A 19,555-nucleotide genomic window follows, 5' to 3' on the forward strand; every position below is an offset into this window, starting at 1 on the left:
GGGTACAAATTTGATATTGAAATGTTAATTTATTCAAATTTTCTGTGTTTGTGTGTGCAATGTAAAAAAAAAAGAAATATCAAACAATTCTTCTGAGTATGTTGATTCTACAAATAATTTTTTTTTTGTACATTAAATTGTGAAAGTGTGATTCCATGTATTGCAGGTCATGATACTGAAATAGTTTACATTGTACCTTTATTATCTTTATCCATCATACCAAGTATAAAACTAAACAAAACAAACACATTAATATTGAAAATATGAGTTCTTTATTCAAACTTCCATTGATCAATTCATCAAAGTTAGCACCTAGAAGTCACACATATACATTAACATATTCTCTTAGAAATTGTGAGAGCAGGTATTCACTACAAGGTTTGATAACGATGAAAGCAAACACAATATCGAATACTTTAAATGGTTGGAAATAGAACACTCAATATATATTTGAATAACAATCTTGGCATTCAATGTAAAAGTTCATTCACACATGGTCCCACAAGCACATGAAATTTCATCCATTGCCCACATCATTGCCCCAACCCCCACCTGTGGCACTGCCCACGATGTTAAAATTATTTTTCAAAATATTTTTCATTTGAAGTACCTCTCAATATTACATTTTTTTATCATTTGAACCTATGACTGGGTCTATTTTGGGAGACTAGTCGACATCTGGAATTAGGTGATGGCGGGTGTTGGAATGTTGTTTTGATTGTGTGAGTGGGGAGGGCCGGGCTAATGGAGATTGCATTGTTTTGAAACAGGAAAAGAATTCTGGTTCCCACCGCTATCTTTCTCTCTCTCTCTCCCTCTCCCTCTCTCACACACCCACACACAGAGATGGGGACAGGTCAATTTCTTCCTGAAGTCCCAACCTTTACTATTACCTTTCCATAATGGGAACTCGCATGGCTTCTACGTCTCCTAAAAGTTTCATTGGCCATCAAATGTCCAATCACATATCGGCTCAAGTCGGCTATATGTGTGTGTACTTTCTGTTATAAACAGACATGTAACCATAAACTTATATATACCTATGCATACAACATATATTGTGTATCGAGGGCAAGTCCGGGTGGGATTAAAATTTTCAGACCTCTTTCAGGTTAGTGTTTACAAATTACATAGGTAACATCATTTTTAAACCGGTATCAAGTATTTAAAAACAATTGTTATCTTGTCATTTTGCTACCATTACTTGAGTAATCAAGTTATCCCCAGTGTCTAATCGGGATCTGCCGAACATTCAATCAGTGTAAATTCAAATAGCAATCGGTGGCAAGCCATTCGAACCAATAGATCAATCGATGTTTACCCCCAAGCCTAGTCACCAGGCAACATAATGTTTTCATACAATATCAATAACAAGCCGGTTATCCAAGCGAAGAATAGACTTGCAAAAACAAATAATGGAACCAATGTGGATGTTTGCTGGCTAGAGAAGGGAAATAAGAAGAGACTATTGCCTTTATAAATTTAAGCAGGCAAACAGCAAACCTGGTTTATTATGTTGAAACCACCCCCCCCCCGAAAAACCCCATTTAATGCATTTGAAATATATTTCTATTATCTATTGCGTTTCCTTAAAAAAGGAGAAGAAAAGAGAAAGGAGACAACAGAAATTGTTACATAGGAAGTACCAAATCAAGTCATTTTTAGTTTTCAAAACGATGATTAAAAAATATACATCGATAGCGTATTGATAGAAGACAACAGGCACATAGCGCCATAAATTAGCATCCAAATCTGGATCCGCGCCTGATCTTCATACTTTCAGTTACATGTATATCAGGACCATTTCCTATTCCTCATATAACTAAAGAGAATTTAAAAGCTCACATATTTTCATCTTTATCATTTCAGTTATATCACCAAAATATAAGACTAGTAACCTAATGAAAAAATATAATTCACTAAAGTCTACCAATTACTCTATATCTTTTTGCTAATTTTTGGTAGATCCATCATGGATTCATGACATTATCTGAGATATAAGAAAACAAATCAAGAAAAAATATATTGCATCATAAATGTACTCCTTAGGCATAAAAGCAATGCCTACATAACTCATTGTAGACTACCTGTAAAATCACTTATTAATTAACAGGCTTGTGAGAAATCACCTTACTTTAAAACTTGTTCTCCACAAGCTTCTCAATTTTTCCATAGTTTTTTTTTCCTGTTGTTCCTCTATCCCCGACCAACAGAATATATAATGCTAGATGAGGTTCTTTTGAGATAAGTTCTATAAATCGTTTTCTCAGGAGGGGCAGGGGAAACACATTCATTTGAGATGTCACTTATTATGGCAAGGTGTTATTTAAAATGCCATCTTTCTAAATTTCATGAGTAAAACAAAAATGAAGCCAATGCCCTTTACTCTTGAAAATACAATACTGGCAACAAATAAAAAATACAATATTACAAAGAATACTGCTTGCTCACATGACTCAATATCTGCATCGCAAAACATTTCCCAGACCTATGAGCAGGGTTCTTACAGGTAAGGCAAGCATCTTTGAAACTCACTGGCTGAAAAAGGAATGAATAGTGACAGCAAAGCTTTTATTCACAGGGCCTTGCAGAGTCATGACATATCAAAACCTCACCATTGATTCAGTGAAGGGTCCACTACGTTGGCTCAGACCAGCTTCCAGGATGATCAGATCAAAAGATGGATTAGACCTGGTGAGAGTTCTTGGAGTGGGTCTCCTTGGATAATTAAAGACTTGTTCATCAAGGTGATTGTTAATGCAATAATTCAGCCCTCACCACTGACAAACAGGAAGCTCTTCAAAGGATCCTCTTTCTCATGATGACTCAGTCCAGCCTTCTGTATCAGGAAGCCATTCTTCGAGAGACAACAGAAGAAGTCAGCAACTCTTCACGGTTACATGCCCAAAGATTTTTTCCTCAACAGATGGAGACAAGAGCTCACAGTTGGGCGACCATAATCAGCAACAGCTGGCCAGTATTGTGTCTCCGTCTTCCTCTAAAGGGTGCAGGACCTCATCCTTATGGAGACCACAGCTAAAAGTGAAGTGGTATAACCACAGCAGCAGCAGTCCAGTGTTTTTGTCTGTGTCTGCCTCTAAAGATGCAGGACCTCGTCCTTAACTGATGGTATGTAGAGACAAGAGCTCACAGTTGGGTGACCGCAATCAGCAATGGCAGGCTAGTGTTGTGTTAAGGGTGCAGAACATCATCCTTAACTGATAGTGGATGGAGATTACAGCTCACAGTCAACTGGTAGTTTAACCACATCAGCAATAGTAAGCTCCCTGCTACATCTCAGTCAGCTTCTAGATGACGAAGGATCATGTCACGAACCTCGGTGATATGGAGCTGTTGCTGTGTTGATGAAAAAAGTGAGAAATATGGAATGGTTTACTTTTTTTAAAAGGCTATTCATAATGCAAGCAAGAGTTGGTGTTGGCTGTACAAAACTGGAATCACTGAAAATGGTAACGAAATGACTTAAGTTCTTCTGCGACACAGATACAACCAAATTGCAAGCTCAAAAGTATCAACTGTTATTCGTTATAATTTGAAGATGAGGGCATTTGAAGAGCAACTACTCACAATAGGCCATTTCTTCATGACGATCTTCTCAAATATAATAAAAATAATTGATAGCTCACAATTATTATTTTCACCATTCCCACAAATTTCTTTTATCTTCAAGTCTGTATAGTCAACCTTCCAAAAGTCATAAATTAAAGGAAAATTAAGGGCAGAATATGCAAAATAGTGTTAATTTGCTCTTTTACCTCAAATTTGTACGAAAGTAAAGTGGTCCCAAGGCAATTTTACTTTGTAATGAGATTGTAAATGGGACTATCCAGCCCTGCTGCTGGCCAATACAACAAATAAATAACTTTAGCAAATTTACCTGTATAGAGATACTTACCATTAGAGTTGTGTCTCTGTTCCTGACTCTCAATATTCCTGATTTCAAAGTGTTTTCATTCAGTAGAATAGTAAAGGGTACACCCATCTCATCAAACCTAAGGTAAAATACAAACCCATGAATTCAAAAGCAATTCTGAAATATACTCACATCATACTTATCTCGAGGTTAGCTTTTATTTATTTATTTTTTCGTCTTCCTTTTTTATGCAGTCCTTGTCATGCTACTGAATGAAATAAATTATAGGAAACCAAATTTTGAAATATAATGGCCAGTATTCTGAACTGGGGTTTAATTTAAACTCTGGTCTAGAGTTGTGGTTTAACTATGGATAGCTAAATGTGAGACAAATCTTTAGCAGTATACGTTCAATTTACAAATTCATCTCTTATTCGGGTCATTCATATCTGCCTGGAAACAATAAACTGAATCAGTTTCCTAACCTGATTTCAGAACATGTGCAAATGCTTCTGATCAATAGGTTCTCAAATCGAAGTATTAACCCCATTTTGTTTCTTCACTTATCGCTAACCTTGCTCATATTTATCCTGATAAGAGCATTTTCACAGTAACTGACATTACACGGCACAATTTTACACACTTTTCAATGTGTGTATGATTATCTCTAAAACAACAAATGATGGGAGATACCATGAAAATGCCCATAAGTATTATGTCATGTAGGAAATGAATCACATCACATCGAGGCTGACCATAACAAAGCACACCAATGACCATGAAGTTTTCAGAGTGTCACAGTTTGATTTGAAACAACCCTGATTATTTTCTACTTACATGGTGTAATAATTTTCTAAGGATGGAGAGACTTCTATTATGCTCCTCACATTGATGCTGGCTTTTCTGAATTCCTTGCCCAAGTAATCCGAAAGCTACAAGATGAAAGAATTTAAGGAAAGCATGAAACATGTCCACAAAAGAACTACATATCCGTTTGTTGAGTTTTGGGAGTGGCCACCTAACTATATTGATGTACAAATGTACAACAATAACAAAATATGATCTTTAGGATGTGAAAAAATAGCGGAAAGGCCCAGAGTCTCACCTGCATCAAAATTAAATATCAGCAGAGTTGACTTTGTGAAGTTATGAAGTGAATTTATAAATTTATTCTTGATCACAGAAGTAACAGTTTTATGTATAAAAATAGATACATACACAGCTATTGTCTTAAAAATATTGTTCATAGTTTCCTGATCAAGGATCTGGAAAATGTGTATTGTTCTTCTTTTATAAAAACACTGCAATCCAACTCCACTCAACAATGATTTTATGACGGTAGTGCGTCAAATATCTTTTTTGAGGCACAGTCATTGTAAGAAAAGGTCCGTCATAGTCGAGACACACAGGTGCGTCATGGTACATGAAAATCTGAGTCATGTTTGACAAGTAACGCACCATTCCCAGGTGTCGTGGGGTGCATCTTACAATTGATAAGTGTATAAGTTTGTTTATATACAATCCATACCTCTCTCAGTTCCTTTGTCCCTCTAAGGGGTAAGATGATAACCTTGAGGGGTGCCAGTCTGAGATGAAGTCGGAGGATCTCCCGGGACACTGATTGACCTCTGGTGTCGGTGCGTTGCTTCTCCTGGTAACCGTCAACCAAGTAGGCAAGAAGACCACCCTCTAGAGACGCAGAGGTTTCAATAGTGTGAGGGATTACCGACTTCCTCCCATCCTTACCCTATTAATTGAACAGATATATGATATTTACATGAAAAGTTTGCTAGTAAGCAAAGAGACTGCCCAACAAGCAGAGGGTTCAATCATGTAAGGAATTACTGACTTTCTCCCATCCTTTTCCTATTAATTGAACAAATATGAAATATTTACATAAGAGGTTTGCTAGTAAGCAAAGAGACCACTCTACAAGGACATTGAGGTTTCAATCATGTGAAGGATTGCTAAATTTCTCCCATCCTTTCTCTACAAATTGAACAAATGGTAACAATTCTGCTTCTATATTGCATTACCTTTTACCTCTTTTTTTTTAAATCTTGACTTTTCGTTCATTAATCAAAACCAGATATCTACAGGATTACATATATGATTAGACAAAGTAGGCAATTCTAGAACATGAATCACCACTATCACTGGGAGCAAAATGGATACAATCCCTAATCCAAATTTTTAACTGTAAAAATAGATATATGTCACATGAAATACCCTCTTTTTAACTAAAACTGAGATAAATGCAAGGAAGATCCTAGTACATAACACTCAGTTAACAAAAAGTGATAAATTTTTACTATCCATATACCACTGAACCTCAGGTAAATTAACTGATCAAAACATTCAGAGTTGAAAGAATAACAACCTATGCTTCAATGTTTGAATACCCTGGGAGCATTTCATGAAAGGACTTGTTGGATGTTTTACCCAAAAAGTATGTTTTATCCGTCAGTTACCATAGTAACAGTAGTTCTCAGCCAATCAGATTCAGGGAAGGTTGTCAGATCTGACAACTTGTCGGACAGCAACTGTTGATGAACATTCTCCAGGGGAAGGTTTCATCAACATTCTCGTCCGACAAGTTGTCAGATCTGACAACTTTCCCTGAATTTGAGAGATAGAGAACCAGAGTTTACTGCCAGATAAAACAGGGACTTTCAAATAAAAAGTAAGACAAATGTCCGACAAGTCCTTTCATGAAATGCTCCCAACCATCCTTTTTACCTGCATGTCCGTCTTGAACAAGTCTTGCATTTGTTCAACAGGTACACTCCCATGGTTGGATATTCTCTCGATTGTATCTACTCCCCATGGGAACTTGTATTGTATCTCTGTTGACTGCACATGTCCAGACGTTGTGATATCTGTTGCAGTGAAGTCGGATGGTATCCCAGCAAACTATGCAGGTAAAAAATGTAGTGACGAGAGATCAACACAGATATATATGTACTACATTGAAACCTCTATATAAAGACAGCCAAAGGGAGATAGGAAAAAAGGGTCTTTAAGAGTAGGTGGTCTTTATGAACAGGTTCCTATAATACACTCAATGGAGAATACAATTCAAGGGAAACCAAATGTTTGGAATTTATATCCGTAGATTGTCACTCATGCAGAATTGATGATAAACATCATCCATATAAACAGACACACCTTTTGACTATCTAGAGCTTTTCAAACTAAATTGATGGAGAAAACTCCATCAATAGGTTGAGAGGAATCAGATGGTTAGTTTTTTTATTTGCTCTCCTTCTCCATAAGGGTCAGCTGTTTTTTTGTTTGTGCTAAATTATGCTTGCTTTGTTTACTCTCTCATGCTTACTTAATTATTTCACCTTTCTTCAAATGTTAACATTTAATAGACAATGATTTAATTAAATATTTGTTGACATTAACCCTAAAATGGCCAGGGGGGGGGGTTGAATCAACCCCCCCCCTCAACATTTTCTGCGATCATTCTGCTGCGCGAAATTTTTTGACCGCGCCACTCGCAGAGTTTATACTTTTAAGTCTCGCGCATCTTTTGAGACTAAATTTACGACGCCCGGGTACGCGGTTCCGAAATTACGTAACATTTTGTAAGTGCATGTAAAGTTGTTCCAAAACGTGATTTTGTGTACAAAGTCAATGCAAATTGAGTTTTCTCATCTTATTCATAAAGATATGATTATTTTTACTTTAAACAGCTGAAAGCAATTGATTTTAGCATAATTATGCTTCAAAAAGGTTGTGCAATAAATCTGGTGAAAAAAACAAGGAAAAACAAAAGGTTGAAAAACAATGAAATACATAAGAAATTCATAAAACAATAAAATACATAAGAAATTGATTTTCAAACCAAAGTTTTTTTCAATTGCCATTGTTAAGAATGCTACAAAGAATATTTTTAGCAAAAATTAGCATTCTAGGAGCTTTATTTAGTGAATTAGAGCAAAAAGTATGATTTACGCATAAATTAGCATAATTAATTCATACAAAATAAAATCTCATTATTTTGGAAAATTTTACCATACAGCCTTGTAGATTACATCGCACACTACCAGCGTGCAAATTTTTGCGGCGCTCGCGCGATCGGCGGCCAAGATCTCAGGGGGGGGGGGTTGAATCAACCCCCCCCCCCGGCCACAGAACAGCCAAAAAAGCCCGGCCTAGTTAGGGTTAAGCATCAAATGTGCTTACAATTTAAATCTCTTAATAATTGAGATGTTTCAAATTTTGATTACCCATAGTCAAACCACAACTTTTTTTTAGACTAGGGTCCCGTAACACAAAGGTTAGCAATTGATCGTACGCTTGATTTTTACGATTGATTGAATATTGTAGTCAAAGGAATCAGTCGTAGAAAAATATCCTGTAGAAAGTTAGGTATGGATGGATTTCCATACAGTTGAGATTGATTGTATCAATTGTAACTCTTTGTAAGACAGGGCTCAAAGTTACATTAAATTTGGTTTCAAAATAAGGCACATTATTCTTACCTTCCTCCACCAAGACAATCTGTCTCTGTGCCAGGTGTTAAACCACAAATTACTTGTTTTGGGAGTTGAGAAAAATTGCATGGACATCTCAGATGTTTGGAGGCCACTGATGGGAAAATAGGAAAATAAATCAGGAAACAAAGTAACATTATTGTCATATTTTACAAAGGTCCTAAGAGCCATCACACGCTTCATGAGAAGTCTGCAATCTGATTTCAGAAAAAACTGGCAATTTGGGTATTTTGGGGGAAGTATCACAAAAAGAGATTTTTAATGTTGAAATTTTAGATAATTACATGCCTTTACATGGAAGTCCAAGTAAAGGAATGCTTCGATTCATAGCCAATCACAGGATTGGTCTATCGTTACTTTGAGTAGGACTTCAATTTATTTGTATACCTCAAAGGAAGAATGGAATAGCCATGAATTTTGAATGTATTTATTCCTATGATCATTGATATTTCACAAGTGTAGACAGTAGGAAGTTCACATCAATATCATAAAATTCACATAATCATCAGTTGTAATGGGTAATTGAACACCATTTGAATGTCAATCGTCAAGAGTACAACAAGATTCATGACCAGCAAACATTATGTAATGAGAATAGATTTTCAGTAGACATTTGACGGACTCAAGAAGTGGAATGACTGATACGCATGATTTTAAAGTGTAGGAACACTGTCTGCAAATGCAAGTTGACCATAGCAAGTAAAACTTACTTCACTTCTGCCATTATTTCTCTTTATCAAGAACAAAGTTCACTCACTTGAAAATGAAAGTATCAATTCCTTGAGATGCGGATGGTCTGTTGAAGCAGGGCCCAACCTGAGCCAATCCAAATGGTAGCCTTCTATTCAAGAGGCACAATGTGTTGAAATAATGACTGAATAAACCTATGGGTAAAAGATGGAAATTGACAAGAAATGCAAACCATCATTAGATTTTCTGGCAAAAAAAAAGACCAACGCAATAAGAAAAGAGAGGAGGCATGACAGCTCAGACAGAAGAGAAGTGGTTTAGCCATCCGATGACCAGGATTGATTCCCACTTGGTGCAAGAGTGCCCTATGGCAAGGTAATTATCCTCCTTTCTTTTCATTTAATTTTCAACAAAATATAAACAGTATGAAAGGGGCCCCATGTCTGCACACTTAACAATTTAAATTATTATTAATCATTATTTTTCATTAATTTCAAAAAAAAATTCAGTTGATAAAGTTCCTTGTATTCTTATGAGAATGTGTGCAAAAAATCCCATTAAAAAATTGAGAGAAATATCTGATTTTCTTGGAATAAACCTTGGCCAGTCATTTTCAGATTGAACAAAGCAATTGTACCCCATGTCTGCTCACCCATTCACTTTACACATGATTCAGGAATTTTTATGAAAAAGGCTGCACTTTTAGGCCATCACATGAAATGCCCGATAATCATTATTTTTCCATCATTTTGAGTTGGATTTTTTAATGAATGTCTTTCTATGTATTGCATGTGTAAAGTCTGTGGTTGTCGCATATCTTCTTTTGTTAGAATCGCGCAGTTACATGTAAGGGGCCCTGCACAGACTTAGGGGACCTTTCCATAAATACAATCATAACAACTCAATATCATGATAAACAATATACCAAGGTCATTAAATAGACTTAAAACAGACATGCAATCAGAAAATTACAGACAAATTTTGTGTAAAAGATTACATAATTTATAATCTATGAAAATTATCATGTTCCTCAGACAGGACCTTAAGCCTTTGGTCCTGCTTACAATCGTTTATGCTTTCTAAGCAATCAGGTAAAACATTTTGACGAATCCCGCTTTAGCGACAAGATTTGTTTCCCTTAAATTGTATTCCTCACTGAAACATGTAATACAGGAACCTGAACAGAAAACCACCTGTTTCTTTTCTTGTCTCCCTGAGGATGTTTTTGACTGCAGTTCTCTCTACTTATTATTCCTACTGCAAATATGGTATAAAACTGTAAGGGGACAAATTTCCTAAAATGGGGGTCACCAAAGGCAGCTACAGTTTACCATTATACCAACTAATAAGCCAGTTCGTAGTTCCACTCTGCGCATGATCTGAAGATTCTGCGCATGATCAGAGGAAGGTCATTGGTACAAAAGTGACATGGTGGTTTAAAATCTAAGGAGATAAGCACCAACTTTGATGTCTTGATTATTCATATATTCTTTTGAATTATGTTTTTCATTTGCATCCACAAAAAAAAAACAATGCGTCCACGACCGACTGGTATTTCAGTTTGCCAAGTACATTATACAGCATGCTATCATATGCATTCAAAGTAGAAATGCAACAAATACGTTCACAAAGTGTTCATTGGTGTGCTATTCTAGTCGCCTAATCTATTAAATTTCTTCATCCTGCTATGTAAGGCATGCTTACGTAATATCTTGCTTTGAAATCTGCCTATCATAATGAAAGAAATGAAAGGTCATTTGACCAAAATTGTCCATGAAGTAACTACAAACTGGTCTATAGTCGCAAGTTTTGAGAGCTCTAATATTAAATCATGTGACCCCCTAATGCTAAACCTCGTATCGAGAAGAGCAGACCTGCCAACCTCTGGGAATGAAAAACTGTATTCTGTGATTTAAAAAAATGTATTTTTCCCAAAAAAAGTGTATGTCATAATAGAATGCTTGGCGCACTCGCTCATCGCGGCGCTCAAGCTGCATGCAAGCTAAAATGCGCACTGCTCTTGCAGATGAAAAAAAAAACATTAAAACATGTGTATATCTTCACCCTGGTTTGAACAAAATGATTGAAAAAAAAAAAAGTTACCTGAAATTACATTGATCTAATAACCATATTTGTGCACGTTTTATGAAATAAAGACATATAGAGATTATTATTATTTTTTTTTTACAAAAACTTATTTTTCAAAGAAAAAACGTACTGCCGTATTTTGGTTGCAAAAACGTACTAAATACGGCTAAAACGTACTGGTTGGCAGGTCTGGAAGAGTATTGCAACACTCACCATCATGCAGAGAGCTTTGAAGCCATGCCTCCTCCTCATCATCATTGAATCTACATGGACAAAACATAAGACCAAAACTTAGAATAATATCTTTCATGAAATGTATGGAAGTAAATTTTATTTTAACTTTATCCCCAAAGAATTATATTGTGATTACAAAATTACTATTATTCCATATGAATACAAATTATTCTTTCTTTTTTTTAATTTCACCATATAACAACAATTTTATTACTTTCACAGGTCATTGTAATATAATTATTGATATTACATATATTTTCTGTTTTACTTTGTAAGAGATCTTGTAATTCAGCCTTTGGCTTCCATGAAATTTTCTTAATAAACTATTTCAATTTCAATAATATACTGCATGTTAATAGTTATAACACTTAATATTTTGTATGGTAATAGACTATCAGAATGGTAATGTTAGCATCCACAAGAAGAAGAAATCAACTTTGTATTCATTGCTAATATTTTCACAATGTTAGTTTTAAAGACCTCATCACCTGAACTGCAAGTCAAATTGACATATCAAAACCCTAATAACTACATGTAAAAAGCCAGGGGCGGATCCATGATTTCCCGCCGGGGGGGGGGGGGGGGGGGGGGGGCACATTTTTCCAAGGAAAAATTTGATAAGCAAAAAAAGGGTTTTTTTTACCAAAATTGTAGCAGATTTCGTCCCAGAAAAAAATCTTCCCTTTCAAAAGGGGGGGGGGAACACTTGTTTCAACAGCATTTTTACATTTCAAATTTTAATTTTGCATCACATTAAGGGGGGGGGGGCACGGGCCGGCTGTGCCCCCCCCCCCTCTCCCCTGGTGTACAAAGCATATTCACCACCTGTCAGCTGAGAAAGACTCAAATTAGAGGGTTTCCAAAAAAGGCTTTATTCTGCCCCTAATCAGTTTGAAGTCTGTGACATCAGACAGTAGCTGGAGAATTGTGAATACTGTAGTTTGAAACAAGTAGATATTATTTTCTTTATTTTCAAGGTTACAAATAAGGTTTTAAAAAGAATGTTTTAGAATGAAAATGACACTGTCAATGTTTAATGTTAAATGGATAAAGACTGGTCACAGCTTTTGACCATTTTTTGTGATTTATTTATTTGGGCTCTTATAAGATTGCTATGTAAGGAAAAACAATTGTTGCAAGTAATCCAAATGCAGATACCAGCTGAAAAGGCACCCTATTGAAATATTGTTCAAATAAAAAATAAATAAAGCTGTGCCAAATATGTGGCAAATAGTCCAGAGTTAAAGGTAATGCTTTCCATTAAATCTCCTTGTAGTGAAAATAATGAAATACTTAATCTGGATAACAACAAAAATAATAATCTACTTTTCTATATACAGACCTACGTAATCACAACCCTCCTGACCTAGTATGATGACACAGTAACATTCTTGCCAAGTGGCAGGTCTTTTCCCAAGCCATAATGTATGTTCCCACATGTGCTTTCATATGTTGGCATACCTGACATTGAGATGGTGTGACGTAGTACCACTGTGCCCAGGTGAAGGTGAGATCTGTGCAGCTCTACTGCTGTGGAGGACTGAATTCTCTACACCAACAACATGTTCTTGAGAACTGACCATCTCGCTCCACCTATAGAAAAAACACAAACATTGATTTTGAACCAGTGAGAGTTAAAACATGGGTAAAATGGAGATAAGTTGTGATGCTATATTGTGCCCAGCCAATGGCAAGGTCTATGCTGCCCGAATTGTACTTCAGAGGACTGTATTCTCTACCCCTCCTGCTACATGTTCCCGAGAACTGACCCTGATCATTTCACTTCACAAATAAACATCACACCCCCCCCACCCCCCTTCCTGGGACACCAGTATTTCTACCTAGAATGTTGTCACTGCTTTGTTAAACTTTAATCATTTGCATTAAATAATGACCCCCAAATCTGACCATAATTTTCTTACTTATCCACAATATTTCTGACACTGATTTGTTGGTGATCAAATTATTAAATTGGGAAAAAAAAAAATTTAATAAGAGTTTTCAAATGCAACACTATTGGGTGTACTCATCTTCTAGAATACTTCATGTTTACTGGGCAATAAGTGTGAATATGAAAAAAAGATGAAATGAATTGAATAGCATCCTTACCATTCATTAACGAGATTTCTTCTTAACTCCACTCCCAAAGGCCCATAGTCGAAGCATCCTTTGATCCCTATTGTTGGCCTCAGCTGTCCTGAGGAGTACACGTAACCATGGCGACTTGATAGAGAGATCACTCTTCCTAAAACATCTCTACTGCTCATGCTTGTGGACTGTTTATTGACTAAAAAGAATGAGAAAAATATTTCATGAAAATGACACCTAGAAATCTTCAGCAAGTGCTAATAAGTTCACTCAGGGTAGCTCAAAATACAAAATCCCCTTTTTTGCTTTAATTCTGCTAAATCCTGCATCCACCCCAAGTATCTAATCCAGGATGCAGATTTCGCAGAATGGAATTCATTCCAGTTTTCAAAGATTCCTCCAAACAAGAAATCTAGGAAAGTTCATTCACCTGTTGTCAAGTTCGGACACCAATCGAGTAGTCAATGTAAACAAATATCAGGTTTCATATCATAACAGGTTGATGGATGGGTGATGGAAGGTGGGAAGTCAAGAAAGGGCGGTGAACTGGGGGGAATTGAGGTCACATGACACTTATTGAATCTTAGGTTAGCACTCTCAATCCACAGGGGGGAGTGGACAAAAACTGTCCTCATAAACAAACACAGACAGTCTCAATTTATCAAGACATGATTTGTCTCACTTACAACGGTCTCTCCTACTCCTTCTTCTCCTCATCCTCCTTGTTCTCCTTCTCCTTCTTCTTCCTCCTCCTTCTTCTTCCTCCTCTTCTTTCTCCTTCTCCTCTTTCTCTTCCTCCTCTTTCTCTTCCTCCTCCTCTTTATCTTCTTCCATGTAGTACAGTTCACCTCTGTTGTATATATATATTCATACTTTTGGCAGGCATGTGCATGGTGTGGATTTGAATATGTACAGTGCAAAATGAATTCATGTCATTAGCTATGTACACTGCCATGACAGCAGCTAGTAAAAGTGACCCCATTTTGTGGAGCCGACTTTCATGTACCACTTGCTTGAATTGGGCTAAAGTGATAGATCGACAGCTATTCCATGCTTTTGGGAACTGGTCATTTCATGCGAAATGCTTTGTTTACAATACAAAGCTCTTCACACAACTGGTTCCCTCTTTCCTCACGCGATATTAATTGGGCTCAGATTTCCATGGGTGGACAAATTTTTAGATGACATTGAAAATTCCGCGCGAGGGTTTAATTATTCAAATGTGGTATGATAATTTTGTAATTAATCCATCTTCCCCGCATTTCCCTGCTCTTCAAGACCACTCTGCCACTTTCACAATGTTGAAAAAAAAAGGTTACAAAATCGATTCACTAAATCAATCACAAACAAGACATACTGTATATGAGGATGAATCATTTTAATAAACTCTAGGTCTACTAGTGATATATATTACATAGCTTATGTAGGTTCGAATCAGTGATAGGTCAATACGCCATAACGTGATCATAGCTGCGAGGATCGCATTTGGTATATTCGAGGTTTTGACGTCACCTCAGTGAATATAACTGCGTTGTATTTTCAATTGCGGCGTTATATTCACTAAGGTGACGTCACTCGCTGCTTACAAGTTGCGTAATCATGTAGTTTATTTGATGTACGCGCTAGTGTTAATGCGTCGATTGCATGAAGAACGTGCTTGATGTATTTTCCAAATTTTTTCTATTATGACGTAGATGGATCAGAGCTGTAGCAAGAATTTCGGGTTGGGGCCAGATGACGAAGGCAATCTCTGATGGCGAATCCATATAGACTATATAATATAACAGATATTGCCTGGTCTATCGTTTTAATACATAACATTTCAACTCCCCTCCGAAGCTATATTTTTCCCTCGGGAGAATATTTTCCCTCAGCGCTGCGCGCTTCTGGCAAAATATAATCCCTTGGGGAAAATATAACTCCGTCGGGGAGAGGAAATGTTATATTCAAACTCTAGATAGGCAATATCTGTATATTATTTCGTCAGAATCATCACTGATGAAATAAATCACATTGGTAATCTGTCTTTATATATATTCTTCAAAATGGGAACCAGCTATAAAATTTTCCAGAATTGTACATGCTTGTTCTCATTTTCATGAGTAGATAAAGACAGTTTACAAGTGAGATAAATTTCATCAGAATCATCACTGACGAAATAAATCTCATTGTTTTAGTAATCCGTCTTAACCCAACGTTAATCATGAAAATGGGAACCAGCTTTCGAAAATTCTCCAGAATTATAATAGTACACGCTGGTTCCTATTTCCAAGAGTAAATACAGTTTACTAGTGAGATTTACCTCTCAGAATCGTCACTGACAAAATCTCACTAGTAAACTAGGTTACTCTACTCTACAACTCTATGGAGAATTTTCCAAGCTGGTTCCCCCAATTCCCAAATCACATGATTTTTACTTTTTCATAAAAAGTCATACATGTTTGTACTCATTTTGAAGCTTTATTTCTTTCTGATAAGAAGACGGTTTTTGTGATTTTCTCACATATATGCAAATAAGCCCATAATTCATGTGGCGAATTTTAATATTTTTTTCCACTAGATTGGAGGAATTCAAACCAATTAGATATCTACATAATATATATTTTACCTGGTTACTTTGATGAAATTTGAACATATGGCATTTCTCTCTATTACAGTCATTACCTCAATCAAGCAAATAAGCAATGAATCACTGTTTGATTGGCCATATTAACAACATACATTCAAACATTTCCAGTACACATTCGTTTATGTTTATTCAGAGGATATATTACGTAGATTGGATTATGATGTATGAATTCAGTAAGTTATGTACTGATGATGAAATCACTTTGCTGATCATGTACATTGCTTATTAGATATGCACATGATTGCTGATAATTAGTTATGCATATCTGAATATATTATGCAAATGAGAGAATGTAAGATATCTCATATTTATACCACTGCATTGAAGCTTGTGTAACTTGTATCAAGTATACAAGCATAAAATGATCACTCGGTTGCTACTTCATATTATCCATCTTATAACGGACTCATAGGATATAAGTAGATCTAGTAAAAACCATTTTGACTCCACACTTTTATGCCTTTGTTCATGCTTAAGAATATAATGCGCATACCTGTAATCTACATGACATCATGACTTATATCTATTAACTTGATCTTAGTAAAGATCTCAGTGATTCCATACCAGAAAGACTTTACAGTTGAAAAACTTAATAAACTGTATGTTCCAGGAATCCTCCCTGCATGCATATTTCCTGCAGTCTACACATCCATAAAAAGCGTGCAATCAGAAAAAGACCTCCATTGTTCCTCCTTTGCTGACCTGTGTATTTGTACCTACAGGTAGTAAAGCAGAGGAAAGTGACTTAATTCGTTTTGCTTTAATTTTATTATTTAATGATTCTATTATTGTGAAAACTTGTTGTGAAACTGTAATGAAACTAAGTATTGGGCAAAGCGAAGTTAATATGATGAAGAGAACATTAGACTGTTTTCATTGAATAAAAGTATAATATAAATGTAAATACTTAATCTTAGGCTCAGATTTTGATGATGATTCCCCAAACATGGTATAAGTTGATTGACCTTAAATGACCTTTGACCTTGGTCATGTGACATGAAACTCAGGCAGGATATTCAGTAATACTTCATTAACCTTATGTCCAAATTTCATGAACTGGTTCCATATACTTTCTAAGTTATGATGTCATTTCAAAAACTTAATCTTCGGTTAAGATTTGGTGTTGACGCCGCCGCCGCCGTCGAAAAAGCGGTGCCTATAGTCTCACTCTGCCATGCAGGTGAGACAAAAAATGAGAACAAAAGTGATATAAAATACCTACCTTAGACACATCAGAGTTGATTGTAAAAACTTTAGCCAGTTTAAATTTCTTTAATGCTCTGGAACATCAATGCCATGCCCTTGACTTTATAGAGGCAGCCTCCATCCTAGCCAGTAAGGAACAGTGATGATGCCTTTAGCAGATTCATAACAAAGAAGCAGTTTACAAAGAAGATCAGTGAGTTGGAGGAAGAGCGCAAAGACCAACATCTGTATATGTCGCTCTTATATCCTGATTCACAACCGGTTGCCCTTCTTCAAGAGACTACACAAGAAAAGAGAACGGAGATGAAGAAACTGGTGAGCTTTATTTTGATTCAATATTTATCAAGTTTACAAGTAATCAAAAGCACTCAAATAATCATCCAACATATTTTTTACACATTTTTTCTGAAAATTCAAACTTGTGATTCTTATATATTTTCAGGAGGCCGAGGTAAGCAAAATACCAGAGATGACTGCAGGACAGGGACCCATCGTGACGGCTTTGGATGGCGTACTCCAAACCATACATGTGAAAATGCAGGCGTACCACGGCAAAAGTTTTGTAGGCAATCATGTTCACAAATGCCTAAGGTAACTAATGATTGCTTTAATTGTTTTCTTGTAAGGGAAAATATGCACATTGCTCTATTCTGGTTAATGTGTGATGTTTTATGTTGTTCAAACTAAAGTAAAAATGCATGCTCTTCATCAGTAGCCAGGGTATGAACACTCTTACCTGAAACAAAATATGTTTCTAAAACAAGCAAACCATAATTTTTTTTAAATTATAATGTTTGCTTGCTCCTGGCTAGAATGATTGTTTTCTTACCACTCTACGTTTGTGGTTGAGAGAAAATGGTTTCTGATCACTCCTGATTCTGCATGACTGCTGCAGAAGTATAAATAAGAGAAGAGAGTATACATCTACCAAGTGTTCTTTATTATCTTCTCAGGAGGAGAATGTTGACAAGAAAACCAACGTTATTATCGACAAAACAAATGAAGTGTGTGCTGTTCTATGCAAGAAGGCCCAAATAACAGCCAAGAAGTTCAACACATTGCTCAAATTGTATGGCTCTTGCCACACAATTTTCATTAGTGCCAGGGTTCTCACCATGGGAGAAATCAGCAAACTTGGTGAGTTGAAAAACTACTTTTAAGTTTTGTCTGTAAAATTCATCAAACATGTCAAGGACAGAGTACAGTATTTGCATTCTTTTGCAGATTTCTATATTGTCTTACATTTTTTGCTTGCCATTTTGTGTTCACTGCTAAGCCTTAGGTCGCATGGTCAAGGTTAAATGTAATTTATTGTCAATGAACATAGTATTGTATCATTGTATGAATTGTGTGTTTTGTGAATAATGATTTTTGAGTAGTTTTCAAAGTCAGCACTGCTGCTACATTGGATCATGTGATGCAGGTGAGACTGCCAGAGACCTGGAATCAAGATTATAAAGGATGAGACGGATCATCGCTTGTTTGCCTCACAAGATTGAAAGAGAAACATAGAAAATAAGAAAAGAATAATGCACAAGCTAATTCCTTCTATGATGATTTCATCAAGGAAATATTCAATTATCCAGGTTCAGATCCTGCTAAGATAAGAGCTCACACTACAGGGATGTGTTCAAAGTATGAAGAAGGTTCGTTTGAACAGTATGCAAAGGAAATGAATCAAGAATTCAACCAGAATAAAACAGAACTTGAAACTACAAAAGCACAGTTACATCGCGAGAATATAAAGGTAGAAGAACAAAAGATTGCCAAAATTGAACAAAAGATATTATGTATTGGGGTTGAGAGACATTGCAACCAAATCCGCAATTGATACTCTAGACACAAATCTAAGGCCAGTGTAGCGGGAAAGAAGCTCCTAGCTAGGAAATACAAGGAACACTATGTCGGATCGTGCTGCCACAGAACTAAAATGGCATGAACTGTTGGAGATTCACCGGAAAGAAGTCTTGCCGCAAGTCATCGACCAATGGGAGGACCTTAGTGATGAAGAGCACAAGCCATTAGAAAGCATGACATCTTGTTTTTGTGGTCTCCGTAGTTAAGTTCAGTATGCTGAAGTGTGTGGGAAGACATTACTTTCTATAGAAGAGCTCTTTGAAGGGAATGGTTCAGGGACAGCTATGAAGGGTTTATCATTCATGACCGAACCTAACAGAGTCCTTTGTCTCATCAAGAATTCTTTGAAAGCATTCGCCTGTGGTGGAGACGAGAAGTCTCGGA

General features: G+C 36.3%; 1 protein-coding gene across 5 annotated transcripts in view; it reads right to left on the minus strand.

The window, feature by feature from the left end:
- Nucleotides 1-255: 255 nt before the first annotated feature.
- LOC129269318 (DNA polymerase subunit gamma-2, mitochondrial-like) overlaps nucleotides 256-19,555 on the minus strand; it is a 33,821-nt gene continuing 14,521 nt past the window's right edge. For 3 of the 5 annotated variants that reach the window (XM_064105609.1, XM_064105608.1, XM_064105610.1), the window contains 10 exons: nucleotides 13,501-13,678; nucleotides 12,853-12,984; nucleotides 11,371-11,420; nucleotides 9,137-9,263; nucleotides 8,368-8,473; nucleotides 6,614-6,787; nucleotides 5,403-5,621; nucleotides 4,712-4,806; nucleotides 3,917-4,013; nucleotides 256-3,357 (listed from right to left, as the gene is read on the minus strand). In XM_064105609.1, coding sequence (XP_063961679.1) covers nucleotides 3,298-3,357; nucleotides 3,917-4,013; nucleotides 4,712-4,806; nucleotides 5,403-5,621; nucleotides 6,614-6,787; nucleotides 8,368-8,473; nucleotides 9,137-9,263; nucleotides 11,371-11,420; nucleotides 12,853-12,984; nucleotides 13,501-13,678 — 1,238 coding nt within the window. In that variant the 3' untranslated portion in view covers nucleotides 256-3,297. Of the gene's footprint in view, nucleotides 3,358-3,916; nucleotides 4,014-4,711; nucleotides 4,807-5,402; nucleotides 5,622-6,613; nucleotides 6,788-8,367; nucleotides 8,474-9,136; nucleotides 9,264-11,370; nucleotides 11,421-12,852; nucleotides 12,985-13,500; nucleotides 13,679-17,330; nucleotides 17,591-19,555 lie in introns of those variants that run through there. The other 2 variants (XR_010294868.1, XM_064105611.1) reach the window with 2 other exon arrangements.

This window comes from Lytechinus pictus, chromosome 10 (genome assembly GCF_037042905.1).
Source record: "Lytechinus pictus isolate F3 Inbred chromosome 10, Lp3.0, whole genome shotgun sequence".
Lineage (NCBI taxonomy): Eukaryota > Metazoa > Echinodermata > Echinoidea > Temnopleuroida > Toxopneustidae > Lytechinus > Lytechinus pictus.